Here is a 12,220-nt window from a genome sequence, read left to right as displayed (position 1 = left end):
GAGAAGTGAGGCTATAGCTACAAAATGTCAAGAGTTTGATCTGGGAATCTGATCTCTGTCCCTAGGTTCTGGTTCTTGCCATTATACCAGGCTGTTGGGACATAGCATGAAATAGGTTAAGTAAATCCACTCAAGCTCATGAGGGGGATTTTGGTGATCTCAAACCATCTGGATTTTATAGAGACTGCCCTTGGTGTGTAGAAGCTTTGAGCTGAGGTTATATATTATTTATAAACTTAACATAGAGGCTGGTTCCTCTAAGGAAGGGTTTCCGGTACCTGAATGTCCTAGGAGAACAATGTACACATCTATACATCCAAATATTTGCAGCTGGGGATTTTATGTATAAACTGCTTGATTCATACAATGTGATACAAAGGAGATGTGGCTAAAATGGATAAGCAAAGGGGTGCTTATGAGGTGTACATTTTATGCAATTTACCTCGTCCTCAGGGCTGAGGTTCTGACAGGTACATTCTAGGCTAATCTTTTTCCTCCCTAGTGCAAATGGTTTTCATAACCTACTACTTTCTTTATGTTTGACCTGTCTCTACTGTTGACAATACTGTTTTCTTTCTGTCTGCATCCTTCTGAGACCCTTTGTATTGAAATTTCCTTCCATCAACCTTCTTGCCCAGGAGGACAACAAAATTCCTTTAGCTGATCTGGGCATGACAGAGGGCAGAGCTCTGAAGTTTAGCAAGGATCAGAAGCAGGAGAAGTAAAGAATATTTTACACAGGCCTCCTGAGAACAATAGGGTGACCACTGGATAAATGACTTCCTGACTGGAACTAGCTCCTCAGATAAACTTCACTCAGCCCCAAGAATAAGACAGACCCTTTTTTTTTGGCCTTGCCATGTGGCTTGTGGGATCTTAGTTCCTTGACCAGGGATCAAACTTGTGTCCCCTGAAATGGAAGCTCAGAGTCTTAACCACTGGACTGCCAGGGAAGTCTGAAAGAGACCCTTCATGGGTATTCCCTTCTGGCTAATGAATAATCATTTATCATTCAATTTGATCGAGAAACTTCCCCTCCTTGGTAGCAGATGATTTTCTACTACAAGAGATATATCAGGTAGATATAGTTTGATCATTAGAATGTAATATAAAATAACCTATGCCAATTGATCTTCTGTTTCTGTTGAATCATTGGCTTACCACGTAAGTACAGATTTAGTATCCTGTAAGTCCCCTCGTTCCCTGCATGTCTGAAGAGAATAGGGAGAGAATGAATTATGTTGATTAAACTGAGCTCTTTTCCCTACAGGAGATAATGAACATAAGCCAATGAATAATCCTTCCGCACAGATTTACCAGGTAAAAACACAGATTGTTTTAAACTCTTTTATGTATCACAATGATGACTGTCCTTTATGTACCCATTGTTTTTAGCACTCACAAAAGCTTCTACATGTATCACTGGGTTTGTTCACTTAAGACTGTGAGATAAGCAGGGTCAAGAGTACCATTCACGTTGTACTTTGGTGAAAACTGATGACTGAAGGACAGCTTACCCAGTTTATAAAATACAGCACCACCGCTCCCACATCAATGATGCTTTTCTTTTTGTTGTCACCATCATTCTGGCCATTACCCTGGTTATTATCCTGTGTAATAACATTTCCATCAGAAGGAGAGAGCAAGATCTGCTTTTTTTAGTCTCCTATTTTAGTGGGGAGAATTGAGAATAGAAGGGGGTTAACACTGCAAATGTTCATATATGATAACAGAAAAAAAGTTAAGCTCTTTTCAAACAATGGGAATAATTTGATTTATGAGGGAGACAAATGTTCTGCTAACTTTTATGTAATATACAATTACAATGACAGTCACTTTGGCTCTCTACATAGTATTTCTTTGGTTTCTATCTACCAACAGTAATTTAAAGTAAATTTCTTTCCTTAAAAATCACAGAGTTCATTCTGACATAATATGTAATGTGAAAACAGCTTGGGCTAGGGAAACCCATGCTACTCTCTAGACTTAAGGCATTGTTATTTGGACTACTTGAGAAGGAAGAAAGAACTGACAGGGTTAGGTGGGGGTTGGGAGAAAGGGTGATTTCAAAGTTGGCTCTTAAGGTTTTAAGCCCTGGTATACCTGACCACCTTACCTGTCTTCTGAGAAATCTGTATGCAGGGCAAGAAGCAACATTTAGAATCAGACATGGAACAATGGACTGGTTCAAAATTGGGGAAGGAGTACATCAAGGCTGTTTATTGTCACCCTGCTTATTTAACTTATATGTAGAGTACATCATGCAAAATGCTAGTCTGGATGACTCACAGATGGAATCAAGATTGCCAGGAGAAATATCAACAACCTCAGATATGTAGACGATACCACTCTAATGGTAGAAAGTGAAGAGGAACTAAAGAGCCTCTTGGTGCAGGTGAAAGAGGAGAATGAAAAAGCTGGTTTAAAACACAACATTAAAAAAACAAAGATCATGGCATCTGGTCCCGTCATTTCATGGCAAATAGATGGGGGAAAAGTGGAAACAGAGACAGATTTTATTTTCTTGGCTCCAAAATCACTGAGGATGGTGACTGCAAACATGAAATTAAAAGATGCTTGCCCCTTGGAAGAGAAGCTATGACAAACGTAGCATATTAAAAAGCAGAGACGTGGCTTTGCCAACAAAGGTCTGTATAGTCAAAGTTATGATTTTTCCCGTAGTCATGTACACATGTGATAGTTAGACCATAAAGAAAGTTGAGCACCAATGCATCAATGCTTTCAAACTGTGGTGCTGGAGAAGACTCTTGAGAGTCCTTTGGACAGCAAGGAGATATAAAGGAAATCAACCCTAAATATTCACTAGAAGGACTGATGCTGAAGCTGTAATACTTTGGCCACCTGCTACAAACAGCTGACTCATTGGAAAAGATTCTGATGCTGGGAAAGATTGAGGGCAGGAGGAGAAGGGGGATGGCATCATGACTCAATGGTCATGAGTTTGAGCAAATTCCAGGAAATGATGAAGGACGGACAAGCCTGGTGTGCTGCAGTCCATGGGGTTGCAAAGAATTGGACATGACTTAGCGACTGAACAACAACAACGAGGAAAACGGGGCTTCCATGGTGGCTCAGTGGTAAAGAATCTGCCTGCCAATGTAGAAGACGCAGGTTCTATCTCTGGGTCGGGAAGATCCCCTGGAGAAAGAAATGGCAACCCACTCCAGTATTCTTGCATGGGAAATCCCACGGACAGAGGAGTCTGGTGGGCTATTGTCCATGGGGTCGCAAAAGAGTCGGACATGACTGAGGGATTAAACAACAACTATGAAAAAGAGTGGTCTCCCAAATAGAGATACAGGAATCCAGAGGAGCAGGTAGTCTGGGGAAATGTAATTTAAATTTATTTACTTTGAGTAACAATAAAATGAAAATAACATCTAGTTCCCAAAAATATCATGTAAGAGATCACTGCTGAGGACCCAATTAGGGCAAACCAGCACAAGAGTATGAAAACATTGTAATCATGTTGCTCTTAGAACCAGACCAGCAAAGAGAGAGGTTGAAGAAAAGAGCCTCATTTCAACTTAATGCATATTTATAGAGCAGTTACTATGTGCAAAGTCTGTTTGGCCTAATGGAAGACGAAACAGATATTCCTACTGAGTTTTAAGTGTCCTGAAAAACATACAATAAATACAAGGTAGGCTGTTTGGAAGAATTTCAACAGAGGTATTGATAAAATTCTGTGGAAAATGAAAAAGGGATGAATTAATTTTAACTGAAGGATTTGAATCAGGCCTGTAAGAACGAGTTAATCATTTGGTAAGTGGATGTGGGGAAGGGTAAGTTTAGGCAGACGGGCTAGCCTGAACAATGGTCTGGAAACAGGAAGTGAATCTTCCTTCTGGTGCTGATCTGATGTTTCACTTGTCTGTCCAAGACCTCCCTGCCACCTCCCCTCTGTTAACGCCGGACCTGTGTATGGCATTTGAATGAGTGTGACTATCTCTTTAAACTCAGGTATGACTTAAAGTCTATTACAGATTTTATGTAGGTCACTCCCTGAATGTTGGCTAAATATAGCTGCAGTGGGGATGGCCTCGTTCTCTTACTGTATACATCCAAGTACATCTGTTCACGGACGAACAAATGAAGCAGCGGAAGTGAGCTTGCTCCACGCGACCTCTGTGATGCTGTGATTATAACCCCGTCCTTGCTTTAAAAGAATGTCTCCCAAGTCCCAGTCTGTTTACTCCAAGCAACATTTAACCAAAAGAAGATGAAGGCAGAGAAATAAAGAAGAGGACTAGGAAGGAGGGATACAGGAAAAGATTAACTAGAATAGATACAATCTATACTTAAAAGGGAGAGCAAAATATGAAAGGTGAAGGAAAATGTGACATTTCAGACATTTTCTATCTCCTTATTTTCTCCACAGATCTCCCAATCCCTACCTAACATTGGAGTAAATATTAACTTGTTTATTATTTTTCAATTGTCTGTCTGCTTCTCTAGAATGTAAGCTCCAAGGGCAGGGATTAGTACATTTTGCTCTTTGTTATACTCTCAGAACAAAGTATAGTGCCTGGAATATAATACATATTCAATAAAAGTTGAATGAATGAATGGATATCGTGGGATGTGTATATTGCTTTAAGCCAAAGGGTCTGATGTAGTTATTTTAGTTTGGTGCTAAATGGTGTTTGGAAAACTGTCTGGTTCTTTGCAAAAAAAGAAAAGATCTTTGCTTCATACTCTAATCAAAATTAGCTCAAAAGTGAATTAAAGGATTAAATATTTGTAGAAACCATAGAATTAGTGAATATTTATTTTGTCTCTGGATGTCTTTGTAAGAAAAAAAACACTGGAAAATATCTTTTGAAGAGAAAAAAAGCACTGGAAAAAAATCACAAAGGGAAAGGTTAGTGAGTACATCACATCCCAATTAAAAATTTTCCCAATGTAAAAATATTTTCAATAAATTCAAAGATAAATAGCAAAAACTGGAAAATTTCCTACAAAACTATTACAGAGCTTTAATGATATATAAATAGTTCATAGAATCAATAAAAAGGAAAATTCTGAAACCCTGATAGAATATGGGTGAGGAACACAAACAATTTACCAAAACAGAATTGCAGAAGGCTAATAAATAGAAGAAAAGGTTGAAGCTCAAAGAAACAGTGATTAAAACAAGGAGTATTATTTTTTGACTAATTTAGTTCAAATGCAGTAAAAGTGTTAAAATGTTCGTACCCCTAATTGGCTTCCTGTTCTTTGGATGAATGTAACCTGTTGGATGAATGTAACCTGTTTGCTAAGAATATGGTTCAGTTCAGTTTAGTTCAGTTCAGTCGCTCTGTCGTGTCCAACTCTTTGTGACCCCATGAATTGCAGCACACCAGGCCTCCCTGTCCATCACCAACTCCTGGAGTTCACTCAAACTCATGTCCATCGAGTCGGTGATGCCATTCAGCCATCTCATCCTCTGTCGTCCCCTTCTCCTCCTGCCCCCAATCCCTCCCAGCATCAGAGTCTTTTCCAATGAGTCAACTCTTCTCATGAGGTGGCCAAAGTATTGGAGTTTCAGCTTTAGCATCACTCCTTCCAATGAACACCCAGGACTGATCTCCATCTGAGCCACAGTCAGCTCCTGGTCTTGTACTGTGACCTAAATCAGGTCACAGAAGTCAACAGTAGAATGAGCACTATAATCTCCCAGGTCACTCCAGGTAGAATTCTGTGGACCAGGTGAATCAGTAGACACACTGACTGATCCTTAGCTCAATATACTGCCTTTTATTTGAAACCAAATCTATCCCTCTCCTTTTTGTCCATTGTCCATTGTCCATAACCCTCTCAAAGTCCACCCCAATCTCTTTTCCAGAGTCACACTGTGTTGATTTAGCCTTGATTACTTCATTTGGAATATATATTTTAAAATTATGATTTCATTAACATGAGAAGTGAGGGTTGAGCATCCCCCAGTTAAGGCAACAGATGTGGTAACAGCACAATTTAGTTCTAGTGCAACCCTTACACTAATGACTTGAACTTGAGCCATGTTTTTGGCTCATGTGTAGCCTTAGGAATGTAGACACTTTAACCATTTATATTACTTATGTTTCATATGTCTTATCTAAGACATGATTTTCCAAATACACTAATTTAGGACATTGCATGTCATACAGTATGTTTCCAAGAACATATACAACCATATTATTATAACTTTTCAAGCCTTCTGGTCAAATATATTTTGTATAATTATTAATTAATTGAATATATTCCAATATGATATATTTTCCTTTGGGTCAATACTACCTAACATCCTTTGACTCAGTAATTTCATATTTAAGAATTATCCAAAGAAAATAACTGAAATATATACAAAGTTTTCAGTAAAAAGCATTATATTTCAATGCATTATCTTATATTGAAAAATTATAAATAACAAATTTATAACAAGGGTGAATGAGTAGGTTAACTCTGACACACTTGTAGTTTGGAATATCATATAGCCATTAAAATGTACACTTAGACAAACATTTGAAGGCTGAGGGGAAGGGCTTATAAGAATGTTATGCAAAAGGAAAGAAAAAGGAGGGCAGAATCAAAATATATCTTTTATGTGATTTCAACATGACAAATATGCATGCGTGTGTGCTCAGTCGTGTCTGACTCTTTGAGACATGATGGACCATAGCCCGCCAGACTCCTCTGTCCATGGAATTTTCCAGGTAAGGATACTGGAGTGGGTTGCCATTTCCTACTCCAAGGTATCTTCCCGACCTAGGGATCAAACCCGCTTCTCTTACATCTCCTGCACTGGCAGGTGAATTCTTTACCACCATGCCACCTAGGAAGCCAAAGCCAATGCTATTAATACTTGCATTTATATTCATAGCACAAAATAGAAGGAAATATACCAAAATGTTAATGGTTATATTAAAGTAATGAGATTTTGGGTGACTCTCTTTTTTTCCTTTTTCTCTGTAATAAAAATATTAATAATTTAAGAAAATGGGTTATATGCCCAAAGAAACTCTAACTGGAAAACTATGGGAACCAGTCCTACAGTAATAGGTTTCATCATCAAAATTTCCATTGAATGTTTTCTAGGATTTGTAAGCCCTGTTTAAGCCTCAGTCTCTTTTTACCATTGAGGCATGTTCTTCTAACTCCAGAGAAGCTATCTCTGCTAGACCTGTGTTGCATCCAGGGATAGATAAGATAAATTCCCACCACACCAGGCTTCCTATCAGCCTCAGTGTTGCCTGGTAAGAATGACTTTAAGGATCAATTTCTGCAGGGAGTGTAGAGGAGAAGGTTTGGGAAATTTACTCTTGACTGTTCAAATGACTCACTTTGTGTTTTAAATCACTGTGTTAAATTAATTGCAATGGGTTAATCCATTGCATTGAATTAACAGAGGCTAAAAATTAGGGAGTGGCAGCTGGCAGAAAGACCCCATTTCTTCTGTAGCAACCCTGATTTAGGGGGAAGCCAAAGCAATTACCCTGGCATTCTTGCCATCATGGGCTACTTCAAAATACCTGAGCTTTTGCTCCTGAAGAGCTTTTAGTCAGGTGTCACAGGAATTTGGCATACCTTGTGGAGATTTCTCAAATCTTGATATTTAAAACTTTGCAGAGTTCTCAAAGCACAGGCCCATTCCCTACTTTTCTGACCTTAATAATGAGACAGAAGGGAAGGAGAAGTTTGTGTAAAAGACAAGTTGGAATAACTTGCTTAATTTATGAAAATTTAGTTTAAGGGATCTTTGGTGAAAAAAAAAATTGGAAGACAATGACTAAAATTCATCTTGAGAAGAGTTAAGAGCCAAGAAAGTAAAGGAAATTGAGAAACAGAAATTCATTTAAGAGCAGGAAATAGGAAGAATTCGGACTCCCCTCCCCTATTTCTTTGAGCCTAAGAAGCCCTCTGTGGTACCGTAGGCTTCCAAGTACAAGAGTTCCCTGAACCTGCCTCCGGTGGGAGCCCGCCTCCAGCGGCAGGATGGAGGGATCATAACCTCTCTAGAGCAGCTTCATGAAAAAATCAACGAGATGAGGAACGTGTTCAACTCGCTGGAGAACAAGGTAGACACCCATTTCTAATCCTGGGGGTGGGCTGTGGGCTGTTAAACAAGAAAGCTGGAGACAGAGCAGAGCAAATAAGTCCACGTCTTCAGAATATTTTTTTTTACTTACAAAGGAATGGCCAGTTGGTACCAGAAAACCAGTCTGCAGTAGCTAAAGGTTTTCAGAATCTCCCAAGCAACTTAAAAGTGACCTGTAGTCTCAGGTGTGTGATTGTACTCACTATGTATGGCATCCCCCGCCTGATCAGTGGTTGTGAAGCTGTTTATAAAGCAGTAGTGTTACTTCAGTGGCAGGTATCGAAGGAGCTCACAGTAACACATGGAAAGAAAATGGGCGCTCCTAGCTCAAAATGGTTTCAGAATTCCCAAAGTCCCTATATAACCTGGCTGTTAGTGAAATGTATTGATAGCTCTTAATATTTGGGAACTGGGGTTCTACAGGTGAAGAGAACCCTGCTGCTTCCTTTTGCCTCCTGGGCAAAATGCCACACATCCACCTAGGGGAGTAGTGAAAATGAAACCTATTTCTGTTGGAAAGTGGTTCCCTTTTTTTTTTCCAAGCAGGAAACATGAGTGAATGTGAGGTTTCCTTCCTTCAATTTTGAAACGTGCCTACGTTTTGCTTTGATATCACATGGCCATCGACTTCATTTTGCTCACAGAAGATGAATTTGTATAATGAAAATTACCAAATCAAATGTAGTTGATCTGGTGATTTAACCTAACATGACAACTGAATTAGGACATGTGCTGAAACCCATCACAGACATATCAAAATTAAAAATGACTGGAATGAAATACAGACTGTTCATGTTGTTTCCCAATCTTTCAGCTCCAAACACCTGAGATGTCATCTTCTTTTTCCTCGGAATGATCTCCTTGATTCCTCTTATTTCCCCCTCCTCCAAGCCTTCTGTGAAGCACAGAGACCCACAAGCCCTATATTTTGAAAATATGGTACAGAAGAGTAATTCATTTTATACTTTGAGATGTCACACAAGTTGGAACCATTTGGAAAGGGTTTTTTAGGCTCCTAAAAAGTTCTGTTTTAAAAAGTAATCTGGAGTAAGCATTTCTATACTTAGCAGAATGTAAGATCATAAAAATCATGTAAGTAATGTTATTATTACCTTATTGTTATTATCTTAACCTTTTATTTGTTGAAAATGCTTTTTTCATTGACTCAATAAATAAAACTGAACTTTAGAAGTGCTCCATTTTCTCCACATTTCTGTTTGCGCTTAGCTTTCTGATTTGCCATTTCAAGGGGGAAAAGCATTAAAATTTCTTGAATACTTTTTACATACCAAGCATAAGCTGTGGTAGGTACCTTACCTACATTTATTCATTTAATTCTCAAGACAGTCCTGTGAAATATTATCCTGGCTGTATTATGGATGAGGAAATTGCTACAAAGAGGCTAACCAACTTGCCTGAGGTTTTAGTACTTGTAGGAGAATTGCTAGGATTTATACCCTACCTGACTCCAAAATTGACACCCTTTTCATGGTTGGAAGGTGACAATAAAAATCCAAGTGTGCATTCCTACATGACCAGGCTTGACAGCTGAAGACGACTCTCGTCACTATCAGTGTGCTGAGTTTCTACCATTGTAGGTTTTCCTGCCCCTGGAAACACCATAATCTCCTTTTTCATTATATCATCCAAGAATATTAAAAAAAACTTCTTCCCTTTCAAAGAAATATTCAGATATGCTTAATTATTACTCTTTTTATCATTACATTTTTTTTAAGGGAAAAAAATAACTGAATTTCTTCAACATCCTTTCTTGCATGGAATTCAAAGAGTTACTGATCAACACTGTCTTTCACATGCATAGCTTGCTTTTAAAGTAAATCTCTTTTTAATCAAAGGTGTTTGAATAAATAGTAAGTTGCAGGAACACTTGCAAACAATAAATTGGTTGCTTTTTTATCACTATCAAGCTTCAGTATGAGTGATATAAAGAAGACCCACTTTTCCCTAGACAAATGGGGCCAAGGTGCCTTAAGTTGTGTACACAACAGTCTTCTAGTAAATGAGTTTTGTACATGTTCAAGAGCCTGGTTTTGCAAACAAAAGAAACATCCAAGGGATCAGAGATACCATTCATAATAATTTATAGCAAATTGAATATACTCTTTGTGTATTATTTAGTTGCAGGCTCTAGCCTCTGAACTCAAAACTGGCTTCACAGAAGCAATGCAAGAACTGTCAAGAATTCAACATGGAGAATATGCTTTGGAAGAGAAGGTTAAGAGCTGCAGATGTTCCATGGAAGAGAAAGTTACTGAGATGAAGAATTCATTGAACTATTTTAAGGTAGGTCCTTCTTCTATTTCCCTCCTAGAGATTTCTGGTCATCTTAACAGAAGTAAAAAAAAAAAACTTGCCTTTTTGCCTAGCAACCAAATACAAGAATTTTCCTCTGGCCCATTCACTAACTTTCATGGGAAAATATCATATTTTACTTAGTTGGATCTCTATGTCAAAATTAGAAGCTACAATAGAAGTAAAGTTTTCATTTCTCATTCATCATTTACTATGTATTAAAAGTTTTCTGTGTACTAGATATTATGTTATATACTTTACCTTCATATACCAGATTAAATACATATCAATTCTTATTTTTTAGGAAGAGCTAAGCAATGCCATGTCAATGATCCAGGCCATCACTTCCAAACAAGAAGAAATGCAACAGAAAATTGAACAGCTTCAACAGGAGAAGCGAAGAGAATCTCGAAAAGTTAAAGCCAAGTGAGTGTCTGACCAAAAAACTGACCAAAGGCAAACGTATAAGCAATGGCTCATAGACAGGCACCAGAAATAGCTTTCCCTCTATTGGTGGACAGCTGGCCACTGGGCTCCATGGACCAGCATGTGAGAGAGGTTATGCAGCACAGAAATGAATGGTGGGACTTCTCTGGCAATCCAGTAGTTAAGACTCCGTGTTTACAATGCAGGGTGCAAAGGTTCAATTCCTGGTGGGGGAAACAAGAACAGTAGCAGAAAACACACTTAATGTAACTGGAAGGTAAATGAAAATGACATCAAGTGGCATGTAGAATTTAACTGTAAAAACGTAAAATAACAACTAGAAAGTTAAAGTGTTAGTCACTCAGTCATGTCCAACTCTTTTTGACCCCATGGACTGTAGCCCACCAGGCCCCTCTGTCCATAGAATTCTCCAGGCAAGAATACTGGAGTAGGTTGCTATTTCCTTCTCCAGGGGATCTTCCCGACCCAGGGACTGAATCTGGGTCTCCTGCATTGCAGGCAGACTCTTTACCAACTGAGCCACCAGGAAAATAACAACTAGAAAGATATATTTAAATTATGATTTTTGTGCTAAGATAGTGGGGTCACCAGTGATTTTGTTAGATTTCTGAAATTTCTCTAATACTATTCTTATTTTACTTTGACCATTGAAAATAAATTTTTGTTAAACAATATCCCAACCAGGCTGAATTAAGTAAAGCTTCACCACTAAGTAGACATAATCTTCATTGTTACACGTTTTAATACGATCAAATTTCAAATATAACTAATATTTGTGTGACCCTGGAGAATGGTTCAGTGTTTTCAATCGAGTACCTGCTCCTTCCTGCTACCTTTGTGTTGCTTTGTGAAGAGAATGTAAATTATCCCAAGAAATTGTTCCTGCTGTAAACTCTGTAACAGGGAAGCTAGCAACAGAAAAATAAGAATGCAGATATTATAATTAGAAGGTGAATTGTAGGTATTTGGTGATGAGTTGCGTTGACTCATATGAATTGCTAGTACTCAACTGTGTTTAATTTACAAAAACTGCAATTTTGTATGGTTCAGAAATTTTCTTGACCTGTTCTGAACTGACTCTTTTCTTACCCCATCACTTAGTAAGAGCCTTTTTTCTTTTCTTGTGTTAGGAAAACTCAGAAAGAAGAACATGGATCACAGGCTGGACCTGCTCAAGCACAAGGAAGTCCCTTCCGTTCCATCAACATCCCTGAGCCTGTTCTTCCAAGTGAAGATTTTACAAACCTTTTGCCTTCTCAGGCCTATGAAAAAGGTACAGTTCACACATCATATTGAATTAGCCAGGTAGTTCTCCCTTGGTTCCTAGGACTTCAGTAACATTGAGAATAGGCTTACAGCTTCCATCTTTATTAGATG

General features: G+C 38.4%; 1 protein-coding gene across 1 annotated transcript in view; it reads left to right on the top strand.

Moving 5' to 3' along the window:
• Window positions 1-12,220, top strand: part of ARHGEF33 (Rho guanine nucleotide exchange factor 33) — a 51,265-nt gene that overhangs the window by 429 nt on the left and 38,616 nt on the right. The window contains exons 2-5 of the mRNA XM_070380201.1: window positions 1,271-1,320; window positions 10,223-10,387; window positions 10,701-10,822; window positions 11,974-12,116. Coding sequence (XP_070236302.1) covers window positions 1,271-1,320; window positions 10,223-10,387; window positions 10,701-10,822; window positions 11,974-12,116 — 480 coding nt within the window. The remainder of the gene's footprint in view (window positions 1-1,270; window positions 1,321-10,222; window positions 10,388-10,700; window positions 10,823-11,973; window positions 12,117-12,220) is intronic.

The sequence above is a fragment of the Bos mutus genome, chromosome 11, assembly GCF_027580195.1.
Source record: "Bos mutus isolate GX-2022 chromosome 11, NWIPB_WYAK_1.1, whole genome shotgun sequence".
NCBI lineage: Eukaryota > Metazoa > Chordata > Mammalia > Artiodactyla > Bovidae > Bos > Bos mutus.
Note: the sequence above shows the minus strand (reverse complement) of the source record. Positions and strands in the feature narration are given on the sequence as shown.